The sequence below is a fragment of the Plutella xylostella genome, chromosome 19, assembly GCF_932276165.1.
Source record: "Plutella xylostella chromosome 19, ilPluXylo3.1, whole genome shotgun sequence".
NCBI classification, from domain to species: Eukaryota; Metazoa; Arthropoda; class Insecta; order Lepidoptera; family Plutellidae; genus Plutella; species Plutella xylostella.
In genome coordinates, this window is record NC_063999.1 from 8,659,731 (window position 1) to 8,685,140 (window position 25,410).

The window sequence follows — 25,410 nt, forward strand, 5'->3', positions numbered from 1 at the left end:
GCTGCCGCAAGCGGAAGACGATACACGCGCGCGCTATTTGTTCCTATTTCGTACTAGTTTATTTTATTTATTTATAAATGTCGTATTTAGGTATTTATTAAAATTTATGAATAGAAAAATGGACATAAAAAGAAAGAAAACAGCTAAATACTGTGCCGTATTTAATTGCTTAAATACGGATCGTGATCCAATTTTTTTTTTAGATTACCAAAAGATGCTGACAGGTAAAACCAAAACTAATCGAAGTATTTTATTGATTTCTTCTACGTTCCTTATTTGAAATGAAATTAATCCGAACTACAAACCCTTTTTTTCTCCATGTTGAACAAAGTCTATTCCAATTTTGTTTTCGTTAAAGTATTAAATTTACAGACACAACTACCTTCAAAATGTATTAATGAATCGATTATAAAATGTGCGCTGAGTGGGATTAGTGCTTAACGAAACTAACACGTTCTGTATCATAACATAAATTATATGCATAATATAAATAATAACGAAAAAAAACATGTTTTCACAAAATTTTATGTTTTAGGTACTTAGATTCATACATATTTTATGTACTTCAAAATATCTTAACTATGAAATTGTTATTGTTTTTACTGGTTATTTTCAATAGAAAAAAGTTTGGAATAGCTTTGTATTCTAAATTCAAATTAATTTTGATTTAAAACATGACATTCTTTTTACAAAGTCAGTCCGTTGCTTAGTAAACGTTGTAGTCTGTGGTGCTGAGGCAACCCTAAGGTGGCTTCTTTTTCAATGCGTATAACCACGTATAACTTATTATGCACCGTAGTCCAGTGAAATAAGGCGCATATTCCCTCAAAAATTAATTGGTAGGTAAGTAAATAAAAACGTGTGCGGCTGGAACGCGATCTAAATTAGATCTTATTGCTTATGGGATGGAGTCATATTTCTTTGCAAACCATTGCGAAGATGGACTTCTGTACCTGGTACTAGTTATTATTCTGTGACCCTATGTAAATCTTCATAGTCGAGATATTAATAATTAAGTACTTATTATTTTGGGCTTTCGAGTTAGGCAGGCAGTAAATCTATCTGTCATTAGGTATACTCTAAATGCAGTGCACAAAGTAAGTACCTACTATAGGTAAAAACTGTAGGTACCTACCCGAAAAAATAACAGTTGGCTTAAAGTATTCGGAACTTTTAAAAATAGATTTTGCTAAAACTTTTTGTGAATAGTTAAACAACTGATAAATCTTCTCTGATTTGTATATAAATAAAGGCAATATAAGAACACCTCAAATATTTCCATCACTTTTATTTTGGAATAATAATATTGGTTAATCATATTTATTTCTAAATATACAAATATATTTTATTTATTCATATTATCAAAGTAGGTATACATACATACACTCATAACATAACTTTTGCTTATATTATTATCTTAAGATTTACAGTTAGGTAACATATCAGGCGATTCAGCTATAGCAGCTCTATAAACTACCTATATAATATATTACCTTTATTTTCATGAAGACTTTTCCACATTACTTCTATTACTGAGAAAGATTACCTATTTATAATATGATTTTGATTATTGTTGATACATGAACACTTTATTTCGAACAAACCTTTTCCATAACCCATAACAAATCGATACCCGACATGTGTTTCCCATCACTAAGTGAAATTCTGGCAACACCAACAACTGTCACTGTCAAATCAAACCTGTCAGACGTCACGACAGTTGTCAAATGTAATGTGTCAAACATTTATGGTGGACGTCGGGTCACTGTCGAAGTTATAAATTCGCAGTTCTATTTTCTTTCCATGTATTAGTGTAACTTTGTTTATAAATCATGATGGAGGGTTCTCTAAGTAAATGGACAAATGTGATGAAAGGGTGGCAGTATCGGTGGTTCGTGCTCGACGATAATGCCGGTCTACTCTCCTACTACACGGTAAGTGACTCCCTGCTTTTCTGTGCCAATTACAGTGGAACCTTTGCTCTAAACGTAATAAAACAACGCAACAGCTTTGGCAGCAAGTTTATTCGATCATATTTTGTCGAATTACCGGTATCATTATCTTGATTCCTGTATCGTATGACCGATAAGTTGGATAGGTAGATATAGTATACATACAGTCATGTCATTGTGGAACACCTCTTTGAAACTGAGATAAAGTGTTGTTATTCGATTGTATTTCATGTTTTACCTCACAACACCTGTCCAAATGAGAATTGTTTACCTAGAGTGAAACAAACTAACATGATACCTAATTCAAGTTTATTTACCTAAGTATATAAATATGCAGTTTAAACTTATTACCTATATTTTATTCAATTTATGTGTGATTTGCTTTGCAATTGTACTTTATTAACAATAGCTCTTTTGTAAGTAATTTTTTTTTTTAATCTAAAAACAGAATTATTATTTGCTTAATTAAAACAATAATACACAAACAAAAACTCTAATTTTGCTTATCTGAACCATTTCCAATTTTATCAGCCTTAACAGTTTTCTTGTTTCCGTAGTTTTCTCTAAAGAATCTGTAGAATAAGTAGTAGACAAGTATGACGTTGGGGAAGTAGACATAGGTGACTCCGAGGGGAGCGGGACAGCTCGGCAGAAACACTTGGGCACTGTACACTATCATCAGTGTGAACTGGACCTGGAATAATAAATTTATAGACATATAAGTGTGCATACAATACATGATACAAGATTATTAATTTATTAACCTGTGATAATGTAACTTATGCATCAATGTGGTTTGTAAAAAAGTGTGTGATGTGTGCTAATAACTCTCTAATCACCATGAAGTAATGGTTGTTCTTGGTCTTTTTTAACATACCACATTGGTGGACACTAGCTTCTCTATGCAAGCTTCACATCTCCTTGCTAGGATGATGTATCTATCAGTGTAAAACATGATAATCCTTTGCCCACTTTAACAAAACCAGTAACACTGCTGTTTTGACCACTTTGGTTCAGAATATTATATGAAGAAAAAAAACTCTGATCAAGAAATGGCTCAGTGAAAAATATATGCATTGCAGAATTTTGCCTTTGTCCTTGTGCTCCTATATACATAGAGACTATATCCATTAAAGCACATACCATCTGCAGTATGGTGATCCATTTCTTGCACCGGCCGAGCGCAGCCCTCAGTGCTGGCCCTCCCTCAGCTGCCGCCAGGTAGTAGCTGTACATGATCACGTGGACACTGTTGTTGATCAGCGGGGAGAATGATGTTATGCCACCTGTAATGTAGAGTATTATGTGGTATAGTGTTTAGTATTTTAGAGAAAAAAATTGTACTAACTCCTCTGTGTACAAAACTATAAAATATTTTAAACAGTTTAGTGACAATTGGTTATCAGACTCAATGCAGTTTGTAGTAATGATTTTGAGGTAAGATTCTCTTTGAATTCAAACTAGTGATGTAAGTACATCATATAAATATCACTATTAGCAGCCCATAATATTCCACTGCTGGACAGGACATAGACATCTCCCAACAAGCGACACAACAATCTGCCCTCGGCCTTCCTCATCCAGCCTCTACCACCCTGTCAAGTTCAGCGGGCCGGGGGGCGTTAGACTCTAGGCTTGACTGTTCGTGGTCTCCAATTGAGAAATTGTTTTTCGGTTCTTCAGAATGAAGAGCTATGCTATGTCGGTTACTTGAGTTTTATATTACGAATTACCTAATTTCTGATATGCCTACATTTCTAAACCGTACTTCATTATCTTAGGTCTTCACCATCACTACTTTTCATAGTTATCACCGACGGGACACGCTGATGGATAAAATTTATCATAAATATTATATTTTCATAAAAAATCTAGGTCATTTTTAATAATATGAATAGTACATATGCTTAGTTCCTACTACTACCTACAAATAACATTCTCAGTATCCATTAAAGTAGTACCGAGAACAGAACGTACTTCTGTAATGAAAGACCGACCCCACAATTTATCATCAAATGCCAATGCCCAGGCAGTTACTAATGGTTTTGGAATGCCGAACCGTGGCTCATACTTTAGTTAAGGGTCTGCGGACCATTGCGATAATACACCTAAAATGAGCTGTAGAATTTTTTGAAATTCTTTATGTACTTTGGCCAGGTTAGAATAGTTCTTGTTTTACTAAAAATAAATCTTCAAACTCCAGAAATTCAGGAATCCTAATCCTAACTAATATTATAAGTAACTGTGTCTGTCTGTCTGTCTGTTACTCTTTCACGCCAAAACTACTGAACGGATTTGAATGAAATTTGGTATACAAATGGTCTAGACCAAAGAAAGAACGTAGCTACTTTTTATCCCGGAATTCCCACGGGAAGACTTTTTAAGGCGATGCGAAGCTCGCGGGAACAGCTAGAATAAAAATAATGCCGCCCTCAAATACATATGAATCTACACTAACAAAGTACTGTCGAAATTTGCGTACAGCAATGCATTCCTGCCTACCCGCAAGATAGTACATAAAAATCTAAGGATTAATGTCTCATAAAAAATAGGTATTTCAACAATTTTTAGAACCCTCTTTTTTAAGTATTTAAAACCTATTCAACTCTAAAAAAAAAAATCCTACAGTTTTATAGGTAAATATTGAAATTATGATCTCCTAAATCCATGTCGCTTTAAGGGTCGGCAAGGGGGAATCGAGGGTTGGCATTGTCATAGAATTATATAGTAAACGATGCTCTACAACCTTGAAAAAAATCACACAGGTAGTCGAAGAGTCTAGCTAGGCGCTGAATGATTCGAATTCAAGTAAATGCTTATGGATAACTGTAAATAAAATTCAGAATATCACGAAAAAGCAGAAAATCACACTCCCGTACTGTAACAACTGTGTCGTAATTATAAAGAATTTGCATATGATTTTTATCATATTATAAAGTAAAATGCTTGGACTAGACGCTAAATACCTTGTTTTTTAATAAACACAGACTTATTTTGTGTAAATTAATCCCAAACTTGAGCAATTTTTTCCCCTCAAATCTTCATACAAATATCTATGGCGGATTTCTGTGTTATAAAATCATAAACACAAGTGACGCTTGACTCAGTCGGCCGCTGGCCTCCAAAGAAGGGTCACGTCGGTTTAGGCACCACTGACAGCTCGCGATCTAATCGTGTACAGATACAAAATCACTGCACATTGGTTGTCATTGCACTTTTTCAACTTTTATGACACCAACATAATTTGATTTGAAATTGAGGAAGCATAATTCTTCTAGTATATTCAATACATTAAATTAAATTAGGTAGCAATATTCTCGTGACATTACAGTCTCTTAAAGGTCTGATGAGGAGCAGGAATATAGCGAATGGACCTAAGTGATGACAATACGCAGGAACATTAGGTTAGGGATCAAAAATACAGTCTCATGGTGCTGGTTGAGGTATGGACTCGTGAGGATCTGATGAAGGCAGTAACACGGTGGTGACTCAATTTTATTTCGAAGATGTTAATAGCTAAAAGCATCGAGTTTGGGCTATTAAGTATGTTTTTCAGGGAGAGAGAAAGATATATTATGTTTCCTCTGGATGAGTTAGGTTAACTGGGTTTACTAAGTTCATTCTGTTAATGGCATCAAGTTGTTATAAGTAATAATTGTTCATAAGTAATAATTAGTTATTAACAAAATGCTGTTGGTTCTCCACGAAAATGTTAAAATAAATATAAATTCCAAAATTGTAAATGACGGAATTTCTTCTATAGACAGTAGCTACTAAAAAACCAATGATAGATGGCGTGATTTGAAGATAAAGATACATATATTCGACACATAGACAGCAACAACAACAAAAAGAAAAATACAGATTTAAAGAAAATTTATACATACTTATACAAAACAACAAGGACAAAAAAATAGAACATGAGACAAAAACAAAAATACAGACAAAATACAAAACAATAGCACAACGGCTTGCTGTCCGGAGTGTCGAAACGGCACCAGCTCAGCATGAGCTGTGGACAGTAAGGCCACAGAGCATGATTGATCGACGAGCTTAGCACCAAAATCAAGAAAATATTCAAAGTTTCCATCCTCGTTTTTCACGCACACACATCACAAACTCATACCTTGTTCTAGGAGCAGGGTCTACCCTGGTGCATTTCCATGACCACTTTTCACTAGTGTCCCGCCGGTTTCGGTGCTCAGCTGAATAACACCATTAACCATAATTATTCTGAGATATCATCACTTCTTATTCTGAGTTACCCAACATAAAATCACGCCATCTATTGAAATAATTTTTTTTAATTAGGTTTTGTCTATGGTGTTATCCCCAAATTTAAGGGAAGCAAAATAATTATATTCTAACCTTTTTATACCTATTATATTAAAATACCTATTCAACGATACCCTACCTACACCATCAAAATAACCAGAAAAAATAGCAGGCCCAATTTACTTGTATGGGAGAGGGAGTACCCCAATTTTTTTTTGGGGTACCTACTCCCCATAAATATTAGCTTGATATCTTTACCCGTTTCTGATAAAAAGAGCGGTGACAGACAGTCAGTCAGACAGACGGACAATAAAGAGATCCTATAACGGTTGCTTTTTTCTTTTGAGGTACTAAACCCTAAAAATAAGAAAAAATATTATGCTGCTACCAAAAAATATACTTACAGGTATTGAAAAAGCGGTATATACCAAACAAAAAAGGAGTGAGACAAGGGGTCATTCTGAAATTTTGTTCTACGAGTTTTTGCGACACTCTGTATTTACTTTGCTTTGTCGTCGGGGTTCAGTTGGCTGGAGGATGTCCTAAACTTATTATCTACACTTTAATACCTATAGTTACCTTTCTACAAGTAAATACAACATTTGTTTGCGAAAGCTAATCGGGTTCCGAGTATGGAGAAAAGTGGCACCCCTATTAATTTCTACTCTTTCCTGGTACCTAAGAGTGAAAGTAAAAATTATACTTACCCTAAAATCACCCAAAATTTACTTGAAAATAATTGTCAATAAAGTTGCCGAGTAAAATTTTATCGACCCAAAATTAAATGTAGGTACTCTGTGCCCACTGTGCAAACTTACATGTGTGCATGTCACTGCGTGTGCTGTGTGAAGAGCACTGAAAACCCAAATTTGGCGGGGCACGTCACCCTGTACGGGCCCTTAACGCTAAACTTCTTATTTAAAATATATTAGCCATTACTAGTATGAGGAACTGAAGTCTAATTAACACGACCTATTTTCACTGAAGGCCTAAATCGATTCGTTTTTAAATAGCAGAGTTGACGGAGACAAAGGTCACCAGTCAGATTTCTGGAGTTCCTAGTGTGTCGGTGACAAACACTAGATCTAGACTAGAGCATTGGGCCGCGGGTTCGAATCCCGCCTAGGGTAAACTTTCGTTCTCTTAATTATGCAGTCAGTGTTGTTTTTTATTCATTTTTGATACGAGTGCACATATAATCTGTTGAAAGATTTCGTACTTTCTCAGTATTATTTTATTACTCAATACTTAATTGAAACGTTTCAAAAACCAGCGCAGCGTGACTTTGCTTAAAATGTATAATTATAAACTTTAAATACGGAGTACTTATATGTTTAATATACTCAAAATATTTAATAGGTAAGCAATTTGATTTTAATCCACTAATTATTCGATGTAGAGTCATTTAATTACACACGTCTTCTTGTATGAAGTGGTATATTATTTTGATGGTTAATGTTTTATATTATTACTCATCAAAAGATGGAATTATACACATTCACAATTCTGTAGTTAACATTTATCAACTGGATACATCTTCTGTCCTTTGTTTTGTGATGGTAAAGTCAGGAAACTATATATGTATATGCATGACTGTACTTACATTCGTACCTAAGTACATTATACTGCTTATTTTATATAGCTATATTTGTGTACCACTGATGGGCAAACGTAATCGCCTCCCCATGCTTATTCCACACGTCTCTATTGTCGATCTCCTGATGCTATTCCGGCATAAATCTATCCAGGTTGTTTCGCCATCACCGACTACTTGCCTTTAGATTGTTCAAAAGTATAAGCTCAGCTAAACAGTAGCTACCTACGTAGGTACCACTCACGTTGCGATGACAGGGGTCTAATTTGAACAGTATGAATAATTGAATACATTCAGCAACCCTCCCTGATCGGTTCAGACGTGTTTATTAATTCATTCGTATCGCGAAATACTGAGTTCCATACACGACGAATGTAAGTTAGATATTATATTCATATGGGATTCATGGCTAGGAGAATATGTGGATGCCCAGTAGGTAGATAATATGGGGAAGCTACATTATCTTCATTATGTCCATGACTAAGTCAATTTCTACAAAACATAGTAGTCGCCTTTCCAATAACAAAACGGTATTCAATTCCGTTCCCAAAACACAAAGACACACGTTTACACTATGTAAACACAATCACCCTTGTTTCGTGGGGAAAACGGAACAATATCGCCAACACCTGAGTGAATCCGTGTCGTGACAATCTGTTTGAATAACTTGTTATACAGTACATCGAATTCTTTCCCCCGATAGGAAGGTGTGACTTGCACTTGACACTTTCAGAAGGCCTAGCACAGGGCGCAGGGCGCGCACGTCAAGGATACCAAACTTTTCGTTAGTTGCGATTAGTTTCAATTTTTAATACAACAAATCTGCTATATTGTAGTAGGTACATTTAACAGCGCATCAGAATATTATCAACTGAAAAGGTAAATATTTTGATCAAATTTTAAATAAAATGTTTTTAAAAAGTAGGGTCATTTCGTGTCGGTATTTTGTGAGTGGAAGTATTTCATTGCATACGGATATACGTAGGTGGTCTGAAAAGTTTCCGACCTCAACGTGAAGATGGAAGCACACATCAATTTAAAGTCAGGGAATGTAACTGTGCATCTTTTGACAGCAACACTTCAAAGTTTCAGCCATTTTTGACGCGTGGTTTTTTTTTTACAGTCGTTTGAGTGAGTCGATGTGAGCATTTCTGTGAAAATTGAAAAAATCGAGTATCGAGCTGTCTTAAAATATTGGTTTTTGAAAGGGAATACCCCTACGCAAATCAAAGATGAGTTAGATTCTGTGTACGGGGACTCTTCACCGTAATTTACCACTGTAAAATTTTGGGCAGCCGAAATTAAACGTGGCCGTAAGAGCTTCGGAGATGATGAACGTTCGGAACGTCCTAAAACTGTAACTACTGACGATAACATCGCTAAAGTTCTCCAAATGGTGTTAGACGACCACCGTATTAAAGTGAAAGAGATAGCAGAGGCAATGAGAATGTCCAGAAAACGTGTTTATCACATATTAAATCAAGATTTAGGCATGAGAAGGCTGTCCGCGCGTTGGCTGCCGCGTTTGCTAACGTCAGACCAACGACGTGTTCGAATGAACATTTCCAATGCTCTGTTGGCGCAGTTTTAGGCGCAATAAATGGGTATTTCTTATTCTTATAAAAAATACTGTCTTACGTAAGAATCGGCTAGCCGGGCGCACTCATAGTTGTTAGGTATGAATTAAAACAGTAAATCATATTTTTTATCATACAGGCAAGTTAATTATGCATTAAAATACATAAGCCTTGTATTAATAGATTTCAATATGCCCCCCAAAATGTCACAGCCGTGCGATGTCCGCTCACCGAATTACTCAACAAAATATTTTTCTGGAATTAATTGGTGCTTTTTCAGACAAAAAAACATTAAATAATCATTTTATATGCAATTAACTTATCACAATACATATATTTCATGTTCTTTAGCTTAGTAAGTTTAAACCAAAACCTTTCGTAAAGTTTGTCTGATGTTTTTTTGTCACAGCCGTGACTCGAAATATTTACACTTGAAAAAAGGGTAGAAGTTTGCGACATGTATCTGCTATAACTATATATTTTTCTGCTATATCAACACTGTATGACCTATCCTTTCTTGGCCGGCATGAATGGTGGAGTGTAAATTAATAATAATTTTTATGTTTTTTTTTTATAAATTAACACTCTTAACCTGTCCAGACCGTGTTCAAGTTATACAGGGTTATTGGTAAGTAGACCGGATCCTTTCAGGAGGTGATAGAGGAAGGCATTTCCAGTCGATTGAACCCAATAATGCATTATCCTAAACTTAACCATTTCTAAGATATTTAATATTTAAGGTTTTTTTAATTTTTTGCCAAAATTTTATGCTTAAAACCGAAAATAAAAAAAACTAGCCACATTTCAATAATTTTTTTGGTTGTTTTGCATAAGTAACACCTTAATAAACTAATTAAAATAATCAAATGTGCACTATTCGACTTAAATTAGACATAATACCTCAAAATAGTTAAACATTTTGAAAAAATATTCAAAACGCAAAAACAAATAAATTAAATTAAAAAAGATTTTCATATGTCATTTTTTTGTGCACTTCAGCTTAAAAACATGGTTAACTAATAAGCTTTCAAACAACATAATTCAATACCAAATCGATTAAGGTATCACCAAGATATAGCCAAAACAACCAGCACAGACGGACAAAATTCAACAGGAAAACTATCAAAATTAGCCCAATTTAAAGGTAAAAAGTGTGATTGTTTTCAGTCCTGTTAACTTTAGTATGGAAACCCCTGCTCAGTTTTCTCCGCTTTCTCTGGTTGTTTTGGCCATATCTTGGTAATACCTTAATCGATTTGGTATTGAATCATCTTGTTTGAAAGCTTATTAGTTGACCATGTTTTTAAGTTGAAGTGCACAAAAAAATGTCATATGAAAATCTTTTTTAATTTAATTTATTTATTTTTGCGTTTTGAATATTTTTTCAAAATGTTTAACTATTTTGAGGTATTATGTCTAATTTAAGTCGAATAGTGCACATTTGATTATTTTAATTAGTTTATTAAGGTGTTACTTATGCAAAACAACCAAAAAAATTATTGAAATGTTGCTAGTTTTTTTTATTTTCGGTTTTAAGCATAAAATTTTGGCAAAAATTTAAAAAACCTTAAATATTAAATATCTCAAAAATGGTTAAGTTTAGGATAATGCATTATTGGGTTCAATCGACTGGAAATGCCTTCCTCTATCACCTCCTGAAAGGATCCGGTCTACTTACCAATAACCCTGTATAAGGTAAGCTCAACTGTATTGTCAGTTTGTTTTTCGTAATTTATAACTTAAACAATGTACTTACAGATAAAAGTAACAAATTGCAAAAATAATGACGAATTTTAAAATAATGTCAGGCACGGTGCGAAAATGTCACAACCATGGCAGTCACAGCCATAGCTTTCTGAGGCCATGGTCGTGACATGTTTTAACATGTCACATCCATGTCGAACATGGATGTGACGTACTACCTAATAAAAAAAATATATAGTTATTCTGAAGGCACAAACTTTAATTTTATTTCTGTGAAAACTTTGATTTGGAATATTGAAAATGAGATTTACGCCCTCAGTCATAAAGTCGAATTTTAAACAAGGAACGAATTTTAATTTAATTTGTCACAACCATACTTTCACACCTCATTTTCTACAAAGCCTGTTAAGCTTGATTAAAGATATTAAAATTCATTATTTTCAATACACTTTCCAAAAACATTTATAAAAAAAAAGTTTTAAAAAAATATTTTTTTTTGTTTTTTTAAGAAATACCCAAATCCGTGTTTTGGCGCCGCCTAATTACTGTTTTACAGGCTATGTAGAAGAATAAAAATAAATTTTAAGAAAAAAAATCTTGTATCTATGTTAGGTCGGAAACTTTTCAGACCACCCACGTAATTGCACGGGCATTCTCCAGTTACACGACAGTTGAAGGCTGTATGTAGGTGTTGACAAATAGGCATAAATGAAACGGATTAAGATGTTATTAAAAACGCATTAGGGCCCCTAGATTGTTTCTGCAATACCTTCTAATCTAGATTTCGTGCTGCATAATACTTGTGTTGAAAAAGTATTCCATTATTGCTACACAGTACCTACCCTCAAATTCATTTATATGTAGAGACTATACTATGAGAGGTGGGTCAGGTTTCTCTGCACATGACCGTACTAGAAGTGCTCTCATTCCTCCCAGAATGAATTTCTTATAGTAGTCCGAATTAAACGTGACAAATAGGTTATAATTATTGCCGTCAATAATGATAGCCTGCCTGCTCAATTAGCCCTCATAGGAATTACAAGTTAAATGCCCATTAATTAAAGTGTTTCTGCTGCCCTATTAATATAACTTTGAGTACCTAATTTATATGGTGCTTAACCTGACAATCCAGCACGTCTGATAAACATAGGTTACTAAAATAACATGACAGTACATCTTACTAACATTATACAAATGAAAGTTTATATGTTTGTTATTGTTACTCCGCTTCGTCAGTTTGTCCCACATTCCCCATGGCCATTACTCAAAGAATAGAATAGAATATAATAATAATATAGGTATTCAACATAAAAAAATACTATTATTAGTTCATTTATAAAATCTACCACCATTACAAATTACAAAGGATCAGTCTCTGTTTGAAGACAAATGTTTTCAGCCACCGCGTCCAGCCGGTGATAATGATATGTTACCCGCACTAATGATACACCCATTAAACCTATCAGTGCACGCTTCGTGTACTAATGCTATTATTTATTGCTATTAATTCGTCACAACCTTGACGGCTTGTGAAATTCTGGTGCACAGTCAGGTAATCAAAACTTAACTGCAACAATAAAACATACCATTATTAGTAGGTACCATGTGATTACACTGTTTTTTGGTAACCTAATATGATCAAATTTAAATCGGTACATTTAGCATGCAAATTGAGATGAGAAATAGATGATGAATCATATTTTTGATTACTTCAAAATTGTTCCCGTTATTCAGCTAAAATTAAGTCAAAAAGATTTTGTGCAAAGGCAAAAATAAATTTGATAGGAAACAACAGTCACTGATTAATTAGACGACTTAATAACCCTATTACTAATACAAGATGTTTAAAAGAGCGTATGGCGGAAAGTGGGAAACTCTTCTGAGATCATTATCATATCTGGACAACTGTTGTTTTCTACGATGTCTCGCAAATTTTCAATATTAAAATAATAACGCTTACCTATACCCTACATGACAAATACAGGGTGTTGCAAAAATTTCAAAATTCGCGAAAAAAAATCATTTTCCATAGTAAAAATTCACGTGACCAACTAAGTTCCTATAGAAAATGATTTTTTTTTCACGAATTTTGAAATTGTGATTTCTGTTTCGGGCTTAGATATAACATGCTGCACATGCTGGTTTCGGCTTAGTATACCCTTTTTTCAACACCCTGTATTTTATTTTGTAAATGTTTCTGACATGCCCGACATCTTGTCAGGAACAGACGCAGGAAATAACAATACGGAGCTGAGGAAATTGCTCTGGAGCGTTTGGTAGTGTGTTATTAATATTATTATTTAATATTATAACGTTGAACTAGGCCTAAACCTTTCCTTCATTGGTAGGAGACCCGTGCCCCAGCAGTGGGGACGTGATGGGTCGTGATGATTATAATGTTTACCTGCTAGTTTATCTTGTATTTCCATAGGAATCCCGGCATAAAAATATACAACTCAAAAGTCTTCGACTCGGCTATTATGAGACTAACACATACCAATTTAAACGGCTTATCCGATTTTCATTTAACATTCCAAAGAAACTCATAATTAGGTCAACAGAATAAATTGTTGATTGTCAAGATTATGACTCTGCCACCATTTCACAAAGGCTCAGTCACTGAGGAAAAGAACTACTCAACCAAACCTTAAGTTTACACGTTTAATATTGCCGGCAGGTAATTCACAATAGTTCGGAAAAGCCCCAGGGTGTTCGCTGGTCGCGCCGCCCAAGACCAGGCAACATAAGTACTTTAAAGAGAAGCCCAAGACCCTCGCTCATTGCTCAGAACAATCGTTTCGGCAAAATAATGATAAATATAGTCCACAGAATAAGAAGACAAACGAAACCCGTTAATTTATTGATGTTTGTAAGTACGTTGCCTCATTATTGCACTGAGTTATCTTTATCTATATAACATTTTCTGTCCTGAATGACTGACTGAGAATCAACTAGCAACCTAAACGATGGGTCTAGAAAATCATAATTTGGCACGTAGGTTCTTTGTAATGTCGTAATATTGTGAATTATTTGCACGGCTATATCGCTTAGTAGTTACGTTCACTGTACACATATCGACGATAACACCTATTTAGACATCGTTGATAAGATTTTAATCATATTTATGCTCACTTGCACTTATCAAGTTAACAAAAAAACAGATTATATATAGGTACTTACCGAAAAAATATGGGTATCTTTTAAGGCAAAATTATATGAAATCGTAGTTTTTCTTAAACCTTTCAGTATGGCTTCAGTAGGGCTTTTGTCAACCGATGCGTGGTTCTAGCATAACGTGAGTCGTAACCCAGGGCCATGGCCTGCCATAGCATCAAGCTGAGATAGAACCCGTGTCAGCACCGGGTGGCAACACTCATGCACAGTTTATGATTACTTTTTAAATTTTTTACATGTTTATTTTTGTGTGGCTTCTTTGTGTGTTCGAAATAAATGTACTTCTTATTGCTTAAAATTAGAAAGAAAGCGTTTTGGATGAAGAAAATGTATGGAAAAATAATACTGCAGCCACTGACAACCGCTTCAAGCCGTGGCGTCATATTTTCACAAAAGCGCCGGCCATAAATAAACTATTGTAAACTGGTACAGATGCGTTTATCGTACCCCTTTCAGGCATCAAATAGTTCAGATAACATTAACTAAAGCCTAGATCTGTACAGTCAGCTGCGAACATCTTTAACATGTTTACATAGTGAAAATAAAGCTTGAAACAGTATCGGTCTTACCACATAAATGAGCTGAAAAAAATTCTAACACACCATCGAATCTACAGTAAGTATATCTTTTGAGGTATGTTTTGTTTGAACCCATATTCCTATCGTGATTGGTTTTTATTTGTCATTACGGGAATCAGAAGCTATACCTGCATAATATCTATAGGTACTCGTATATCTCGTTACACTTATACGACACCGGATAAATGTTTATCTATTTTAATCCGTATACAGACTTTTAGCTGACTGTACAGTGTACAGACTGTATATTATTCGATATTGTTATCCCAGGTTCTATTGTATTATTGTCACTGAGCCCGAGTTATCTATTACACTAGTAGAATGTAGTTTAGAAGATAGATCAGCTATCAGGTAAGCTAGTTATGATTGTTTTTTTATTTTATTTACTAAAGTTGTTCAGAATGACCCCCTGAGTCACCCCTTTTCGGCTTAGTAGGTATACCCTTTTTGAAACACCCTATATAAAAAAGTGCCGAGCTTTCACTGAATACATAGGTAAAGGGCCTAGGCTAGGTTTCAACTTCGTTAGTGCGTGACCGTAACGAAGTCTGCTTGTTATGACTGCGCATTGCATAAACGATACCTGTGAGAGTGGCCCAGTGTTATGCTCTGTAATATGATATCAGTTAGTAGGGATAGGTGGCTGCACTTTCGCTCTTTCTTAAGGTGGATATCGGTATCGTACATATTGAAAGAAACGGCGTCGGCAATGTCGATGAAGTGGACGCACTTGTGTGAATTTGTATACTTACAAAGAATACTTAATGCGATGCGTACGATGCCGAATGCTGGATGCAAGCCTATAATATAGTAACTGATTACTATATTCTAGGCTCTATAATATACACACAGCATTAGAGATTTTAAGACGAAGGCTTGTGGCACGGGCAAAATGTAGTAACATTTATGTTAAAATGGTAATAATTGCGTCCGCTATGGCAGGCCACACCATTTTCAATGAAATTTGAATCCAATTAGCAAAGCAGTCTTCAACTGGAGAGTGACTGGCAAATTCAATTTGTTGGTTCATTTGAGAAGTGATTTTAGCGCAATATGCATCGTTAGTGGACCAACCAATCTGCTCATTGTACGTACTACCTACACTTCCTAGGATTACATTTAGTTTTTTTGTATGGGTAGTACTTATAGCTACTTCACTAATATTGTTAGCGATCAGTCACCGACATAATCTTCCCAGCAGGCTTCATAAATTACGACTTCCAAATCGTTAAACAAAGCCGTTTCTTTATTCCAGCTGGGATTTGGTAGGCTTTTCTTTCTTTTTTCCCATTTTTCACGCAATAACGGGAGAGTAAGAGGAACAAACTCTCAAATAAAAGTGATTATTCTTCAAGTCTAACAAAGATTTTCATAAATGAAAGTGTTTAACTCCCTAGAGCCTAAAGAATGGCTCGCGTATATTTTTCGTATTTATCCTTAAAATCTATTTATTTTAAAAGCTTACTGTGCCTTATTCCCAGTTCTAATTGGTTGGTTCAGTCGCAATTTTTTCTCCCCAACAATGTAATTGGTCAGAACCAGAAAGCCACTCTCGCTGGTGCTGCCAAAGTTTCACTTGGTTTTCTTCCCCATTATTCAATTTTTTTTTTACTACGAGTACCTTCCTTCTTTTTTGCTACCTATGCTACAAAAACTTCCCCCTAAAGAACAATCGCGAGGCACAAAACAAACAAAAGCATAAAGAAACAAAACACAACATACCGCCAACATACTTGCAGCCGGACCACACCACGACCAGCGTGCCGATATGGTGGTACACATGCAGGAACGACGCCTGCCTGTCGCGCTTCCGTAGAATGAAGAAGCACGTCTCGAACAGTTCTAGAAGCTTCAGGACCACGGTCCACCACATGAAGCGAAGCATGCGTAGGGCCTCAGGCGCGTCTGAGTAGTCGGGAAGCATGCAGCCGAAGTGGTACGTGGTGGTCCAACCAGATGTCGCTAGCTGGAGAGGAAAGAGGTGGCATGGTTAATAAACTTTTTGTTGAGCGTTGAAAAAAAGATGGCGGGAATGGGTTTTGGGATTTTTGGGAAACGAATCTTTGACGTTCGATGATGAATGATCAAGTAAGGAATGAAGAAGGTGCCTGCCGGCAAGATGTTACATGTCGTTAACGAGTTTTATTACTTCTGTGCTTTAACGACTTGTCTTTAATTAATTAACGTGGCAAAAGTCTATACTTATGAACCTACTTGAATTTTGCCAGTAACCATTCAAAATAACTTTTACACAAATTCGCTAATTGAATTAAATGATGTGTGGGCTGATTCAATATCCAATAATGATTGATTGGGGAAAGTGGTCGCCCATTCATCACTTAATTGGCAAATTTTGTAAAGTTAGCGTAGGTTTGCTTGGTATCTGTAATCACACTGATCAATAATACGTAAAGAAAACATTCTAGATGTGTAACGATCTTATTTTATTTCAATTAGACGTTATTACATTAAAGGAGGCAGGTACTTAACTACTCTTGGTAATCCGAACAACTTTTGGTAGTCATTAGGTCAGTTTAATTCAATCAAAACAATCTTTGGCGAATCCATTTTGTAATCTCATGCTCATTATTACAGTTAGAAAACTGCTCCAATATAAAACTCGTCATTATATCAAAATAATCATGAATCCGTAGGTAATTTGGTTTTGGCACATGGATTGGTTTATCGCTTAATGTATTTCGGCAGTTCGATGCCCAATTATGCGATATAATTTGATCACGAGTCACGATCGCCACACACGAATAACTGCAACACAGGAGAGAACACAACTCTATCTTTTCATAAAACTTGAAGCTGAACTAGAGCTGTAATGCGATTGCTACGTTTAGTGCCAATTTCTCCATAGTCGGTTAGCATAGCATAACCAGGGAGTAGTGGTTGACTTTTGACACATCTGTCATGAATTTTATATGGGAGATGACGTTCAATTTATAAATTAATCCCTGTCGGTAAGATAACTGACTATGGCGAAATTGGCACTTAATGTAACGATATAGAGCCGTGGTTAGATCAGCAGGACTCGGAAGGTAGAGTGGCGTACTGTAGGATGGGCTATTCATGAAACACCTTGTTCGTCAGAACCGCTTGGTGATTCTGTAAGAGGAAAGTATCGGCGAGTTCAAAGTGGATGTCAAAAATGACAACGTCAAAATATAACCTTTTCATACGACATTGACATTGATTGACATCTATCTCGAACTCGTTGATGATGTTTTTGCCGAATCATCTAGCAGATCTACAGCATAATTTGCTACGGGTTTAATGGTTACCCAAAAAAAAGCAAATATAACTTGTTTTGGTGACCCTTGGTGGCTATGTCAAGCCTGCAGCTCGCTCGGGTTCCTTTCACGCCACATTACCCCATTTGATGTTCATTTCTGCGTTCGACCGCGAGAGGTTTGTCCCTCGAACTTGTAGGCAGCAACCTACTTTCAATGATTCGAACGTCATAATTTTTAATGGAAAGACGCACGGCTTACCGAAAACAAAGTGATCTAAAAACAATTAGCGAGATCAATATCCGTAGATATTAGATGTCTGAACTTTGGCGAAATGGAATTTGTGATCGGTATTCTTTTCGTTTTGTTCGATGACTTGGGAATTCGTGAATTTATCTATCAGTCATCAGTTCTCAGCAGGTATATCTGCACAGGCATACCTCTCCGGTAAATCGAAGTGTGTGTTACCACCATTAGACACGTAGCTAGCTTCATGCCCAGCCTTCAGCACTAGTCTTGACAACAAAATCTTAAAGATACCAACTTACCCCCCAAGCGACGACAGCATTAGCAACAATCTGGACCACGTTGTACCACTTGATAACAGTCCTGAGCTGGTACGCGGGTCGTGATCTCATGTACCACGGGAGGACCAGCTTGATGAGCATCAGGTAGGAGGTGATGATGGCGGCGAGCGGCACTGGTGACGTCATGAACAGCCAGTCCTTGACGCGGTGGTCTGTAATGAGGTTTAAGGGTGTTGTTTAAGGTTTGATTCTGGTCGAAAGTTGGAATATCAATTTGGAATTATTGGACTGTGTCCTCGTAAGTGGCAGCGTTGTTCCTTAGTTAATTCTGACTCGATTTAGCCCGGGAGGCATCGGGAGGCATATTGCGTGTACCCAGGAGAGGTTGAGAAGTTTGATTCGTCGAGTTTGTGTCTATAGATTTCTCTGATAATACCTATGAATACACAGTTTCAAACGCTTACTTAAGGTACTTTTTATTGTGTCCAAGATACTATACTTTTGTCATGTGTCTTTGATTGCTTATTATGCCTACTAGCAGATATCATATGTATGATAGATTTCTATTAAATAACAGAAAACGTAAAGCGAATGGAAGGAAAACACAAATATTTTTTACCCATAATTTTTCCCGTCCATGAAACCCGAATACGTATTAAATATAATAAATGAGCTTCACCCAATTTTTGCGCAAGTACTCACCCAGCTCGTCACAAGTAGCGGTATATTTAATCTAATTTTCTCTGATGTCGGATCGCGTTACCTTAAAGCCATTTCAGTTTGTATACGGAGGTATAAATATTGGAGCGCCAAAGGCCAAAGTTCACCTATATTTTGCGGAAAAGAAATGGGCACCTTTGAATTTATTTTTATTTCGCTCTTTCAGAGAAGTTTTTCTGTGAAGGGTTGGCTTCGGGAGCGGCAGTCGTTTATTTCGCTAAATGTATGATTTTTCTTTGTCTCTACATAAAAAGTTAGTGGGTACCTTAGTGAACCGCGAAATTTGTTGACTTTTTGTGTTAAATTAAGCCATTCATGTAGCATAAAAAGGTTAGGTTAGGTTTTCGAGTAATTGTGTAGGTAAGTACCTATGATTACCTTCTGACTTACCTTCCCTTTCGGTTAACCTCTGCCAACTACGTATATTGCATTAAGTATTCATATTAGTCTACCTTTTTAAAAATCTCAGGTAGTCCATCCTTAAAATTATATAACAAGGTACAACCACATGATACCTAATACATTTTTTTATTATCATCCCAATGTTTTGGTGCAAGGAAAAAACGAACCATCTTACCTGCCCTTTCATAAAACACTTCATTATACGCGCTCCTTATCAAATCCATTTTCACAAAATAATATAAAAAATGGAACACAACACATCAAACCACCACTCCCTAAACAATATAACAAGTAAACTAATAAGAAAGTTTATACAAAGTTTTTTATTGTTGTCTGACCAAACAATATTGACAGTGATAAAAAAATAAAACTACCGTAATGTAAGAGTTAGTTCGAAATGCTAGCTCGACTGTCCCATAAGCGTTGGCCGTACTATATTACAAGTAGGTATTTTGATTAAATGCATATCATTTGCAATTTTGTCCTGTCGTCCGTCCGTTAGTTGTTGGGTCAAGACACCTCGTTTGAATCACGGAAGTGTTAAAGCCATGGGTCGCCTGCCTGTAATAAAAGTAACTAAATTGTATATCTGGTAGGTAGTCAGTTTTGTTTTCATTTTTAAAGTCCAGAACAAAATATCAAAATGATGTTATCAACATACTTCACTACCTATCATTTTCTCCACAACGCCCAAGGTTAACTGGAAGAGAATGCTTTTAGCATTAAGTTCGCCTATGTACAAATAAATTTATGTGCAATAAAGAATTTAATAATAATAATACTTATGCGGGTTATGTTTTATCCCGGATTTTCAATAGCAAACTATTTTCAGTTAAAGACTTTGTAAACCTTATATTATTTTGTGATGACGGTTGTACAATAAATGTCTAAACTATCTACTAGGTACTTCTAATAGCGAGAGAGTTAGGCATGAGTTAGCAAAGTTTAGCTTGATTATGACGTTAATAAGTACATGAATTATCAACCTCACTTTATTACCTTACATTTTATACCTTATTTATTATACAAGTGTTGCATTCATACAGGATTTCATTGCATAATTGCCATTGTTGATATATGTACTTTGCTGTAATACTACGTAACATAATGACAACAGTAAAGCAGAATAATGTAGTATTCAAATACATGTGATATTCGTGTTGTGTTCATTGATAATAATAATAATGTGGGGACATCTCACATACGGCCATCCGACCCCAAACTAGGCCTGTAATATGGGTATCGGACAGCTGATATATCTACACAAATACATACATAGAAACATAATAAATACATAATAATATATTAAGACCCGAGTACCAATATCTGTGTTTAAACAAATATCTGCCCCGGCCGGGGGTCGATCCCGGAACATTCGACATTGCAGTCAGGGTCACCAACCACTACATTATAAATACCTATCATAAAATAAATTATTCTTCAGGAAACGCCTATAATCTGTATTGTATTACCCTTATAAAAAACGAAGACTATAAAGATAGTCTCCTCTCCTCCACTGAAGAGATAAATTTCAATAATAAGTGCGCATCTGGCCTCATTATTAAGTTGGGCACATCTACAGCCATAGTGTGTATTTATCGATCCCCTTCAAATGAAAATATTGATGATTTTTTGCTATCCCTAAAATACATACTTCCCTCGCTATCCTCGTTCAAATCAGTAATCTTAACTGGTGACATTAATATCGGTATTGAAACTACGACAAAAGATTCACGTAGGCACGATTATCTCACAAACCTTGCGTTTCATGGCTACCTACCAGCTCATACCATACCTACACGAGAAAACAGCTGCCTCGACCATCTCATACTACGAACAAAATTACCATCTACCACCCTAGTTATTGAAACAACTGTAACCGACCACTTTGCCACCTTGTTATGCCTTGAGACTAAATATCCTCGCTGTTTTACCGCCTCTGTGATTACGACAACAAACTATGACACCCTTGATGAGACCATGAAATGCCTAGATTTATCTCCAATTTTCTCTATTGAAGACCCAAACGTAGCTACAGATGCCATAGTACAACAACTTTCTCAGGCTATTCAGGTAAATAGTACTGAAAAGTCAATAAAAAAAAACAAAAGAATATTTAAGCCATGGATCACACCAGGATTGCTTAGATGTATGCGTAACAGAGACAATATGCATAAAAAAATGAAGAAATCTCCTGAAAACGAGATTCTTAAACTAACATATAAAAGATATAGAAATTTCTGTACAAAAATTCTTAAAAAGGTAAAAAGACAGTTTGATACACAGGAACTAAATAAAGCAGGTAAAAATAGCAAACTACTCTGGAAATCCATAAAAAATATTACAAATACCTCGAAAAATAAAGAATCTCCTGTACAACTTCTAGATACTTCATCTTCAAAAACAAACTCGTGTAATTTTATAAACAATTTCTTCGTAAATATTGGCAAAAAACTGGCAGATAATATTGAACATATTAAACCAAATATAACCCCTCCAAAATCTATATATGCGAACATAAAAACCTCGCTCTCTTTAATACCAACAGATCCCGATGAAATCATTTTGATTATTCGCTCCCTGAAACCTAATGCTGCTACTGGCCATGACGGTATCTCAACCACTTTTTTAAAAAGATACTCCCCACTTCTTGCTCCGTACCTATCCCACATTTTCAATAACTGTTTACTCACTGGCATTTTCCCTTTTTCCTTTAAAAAGGCTATCATACATCCCATATACAAAAGTGGGGACAGAAGCGATATTAACAATTATAGACCAATTGCCATCCTGACGTCTCTTTCGAAAATTCTTGAACGCCTCATCAACAATAGACTCATCAACTTCCTTGAACAAAACAATCTACTGTCAAGTCAACAATTTGGCTTCAGGAGGAACAAATCAACAAACCATGCAGTCCATGAGCTAATAAATAATATTGTAGAAAACATCAATGGTGGTAAAAAGGTGTTAACTATCTTTGTTGATTTGGCTAAGGCTTTCGACACTGTCCCCATACCTATGTTGCTACTGAAAATGGAGAAAATGGGAGTTCGGGGCCAGCAACTTAAACTTCTTGAGGACTACCTTTCCGGACGTTCTCAGGTTGTTAAAGTATGCGATTATATAAGCGATGAGCTGCCAATTTCATACGGAGTCCCACAAGGGAGTATCTTGGGCCCAACCCTGTTCCTTCTATTTATTAACGATCTCTGTAATTTGCATCTTCCCCAAGGTACCATTGTCTCTTTTGCTGATGACACCGCCGTAACTTTTTCCGCCAAGTCATGGGAGATGGTTCAAGTTGTAGCCCAAGAGGGGCTTAATGGTCTTCTCGACTGGCTGGTCTATAATTCTCTAACTATAAATACATCTAAAACCAAATATATAACTTTTTCCCTTCGTCAAACATCACAACCAAAAACTGCAATAGCTCTTAAAGCACACACATGTAAAAATCGTACCCTAAGCCACTGCAACTGCCCGAAAATATTGCAAACAGATAATATCAAGTATTTGGGAGTAGTTGTTGATAAATATCTAAATTTTAAACTTCACATAGAACATGTTACTTCTAGAATTCGTAAATTGATCTATGTATTCAAAACACTTCGTCATGTAGCGAAACCTATGTTATTGCGCGTGGTTTACTTTGCACTATGCGAATCAGTTATTTCATATTGCATAACAGTGTGGGGTGGGGCTGCAAAAACTATACTGAAACCACTGGAAATAGCCCAACGAGCTATTCTTAAAATTGCTACCTTCCGCCCAATTCTTTTCCCCACTGCCGAACTATATAAAAATGTCCAGGTTTTATCAGTTAGAAAGATTTTCATCCTAAACACAATTCTCCTCCAACATTCTGTCACACCATATTCAGAAATAAAGAAACGCCGCAAAGATAAAATATGTATATTACCACCTTCAAATTTTGCATTCACAAATAGATTTTTTTATCACCTAGGCCCATTTTTGTATAATAAAATAAATGCATCCCTCCCAATTCATCCTCTAAGTCGCTACGAAGCTAAAACCATAATCAAAAAATACCTTTTACCGATGACTTACGATGAAGTTGAAATCTACCTCTGTGGTTATGCTTAGCATGTTTGTTTTTTTATAACGTTACAAGTGGACAAATATATAAATATACACTTTTATCTTATACTATACACACGCTCACACACATATACACACACACATACACACACACACACACACACACCCACATACACACACATTTATACACATCCTTGCATGCTTTTTTATTTTATAAATTTAACGGTACTTTTAAATGAATTTGAATTGAACTTAATAATATAATATTAATCATAATTATAATTGTAAAAATCAATAATGTAACTGTAAATTAATGTACAATTCCTTGTTATTCTTCTTTAAACCCCGATAGACGGGGTCGGGCCTGTTGTTCCTTAATACAGGTTTTGTGTAAACCTATCTAGGACGACAGCAAATCCTTAATCAGCTTATGTACATTTTTAAAATAATTCTAACATTAACCATAGTTGTTTTAATTAAGTTAAAATAAACTAACAAACTATTTAACTATCATTGTGCACGTATTTAAAACTGTACTTTAAAGAATTCAATAAATAAATTATTATTATTATTATTATAGTTCTAGTTTAAACCTGGCTTTTGGCTACTGATTTATATGAAATCTCTTTACTGTAACCGGTTCTAAACCAGAACTATTTTTAGTCTACGTTTTATAATAAGGGGCTATATGTCTGTTTATACTTTTGCTAAGCTTTTAAAATTATCTAAAGCCAGCCCCCGTATTTTGTAACTTTTTGAGAGTTAGCAACCGGTGATAATTGGTATCAACTTAGAGACTTATTAACCGAAAACACCAAAAATCTTAGTGAAAGAAATATGCAAGAAGCCTACTAATATATCCTTACATTCAACATAAACGTTTGTGAAATCAGATAAGTCAGTAAAAAGTTATTAATTAATAATGCTCTAAGTTGTCAGCCATTTTATACCAACCAACCCCACTCGGAGTTACATAATACGGGGGCAGGTCGGCGTCTTGTAAATTGCGAAGCTTCCCTAACGAGTTGGCAGCGCGACTAATTAGCAAGTTAATTTACGTGCCAATCAGTCGAAAAGATAAATTAAAGGTTGCCTTGAAATGAAAGTTACGTTTAATTTCTTCAGGGTAATAATAAATAAGTACATAACCTATAACCGTTTCCGTTTATATTATACTTAGGTAAATAAGTAAAGGATCAAAATAGAATGTAGATTTGGGTCTGAGCTGAGCCCTAAAAACTAGACGGATATTTATAAGCGTTGCCATCTATCGGATGTTACTGATGTTATAAATACTATTCTCTACGGCCCGTATAAGACTCTTCAGTCACAGGAAACAATGTGACTCTCAAAATGCACAGCCGCTGTAACAATCATCTGTCAAGATGCAGTGGCCAATGATGATTTCCAACCTTATTAATACTGCCATCTTGTGACAAAACTGCGAACTAATTAGTCAAATTTCAATTCCAGTCCAAAGAGAAGATGACGCGAGGCGTGAGGCGAGGCTGCGTGCGCCTGCGCGCCGCCGTCATCGGCATCGACGACGAAGACGACTCCACCTTCACCATCACTGTTGACCACAAGACCTTCCACTTTCAGGTGA

At 35.6% G+C, this 25,410-nt stretch overlaps 1 protein-coding gene across 2 annotated transcripts in view; it reads left to right on the forward strand.

Moving 5' to 3' along the window:
* Nucleotides 1–1,716: 1,716 nt before the first annotated feature.
* LOC105390967 (oxysterol-binding protein-related protein 9) overlaps nt 1,717–25,410 on the forward strand; it is an 87,358-nt gene continuing 63,664 nt past the window's right edge. The window contains exons 1-3 of one of the 2 annotated variants that reach the window (XM_048627560.1): nt 1,717–1,934; nt 13,780–13,971; nt 25,278–25,406. In XM_048627560.1, the coding sequence (XP_048483517.1) occupies nt 1,833–1,934; nt 13,780–13,971; nt 25,278–25,406 (423 nt within the window). In that variant the 5' untranslated portion in view covers nt 1,717–1,832. The remainder of the gene's footprint in view (nt 1,935–13,779; nt 13,972–25,277; nt 25,407–25,410) is intronic. The other variant, XM_038105790.2, reaches the window with a different exon arrangement.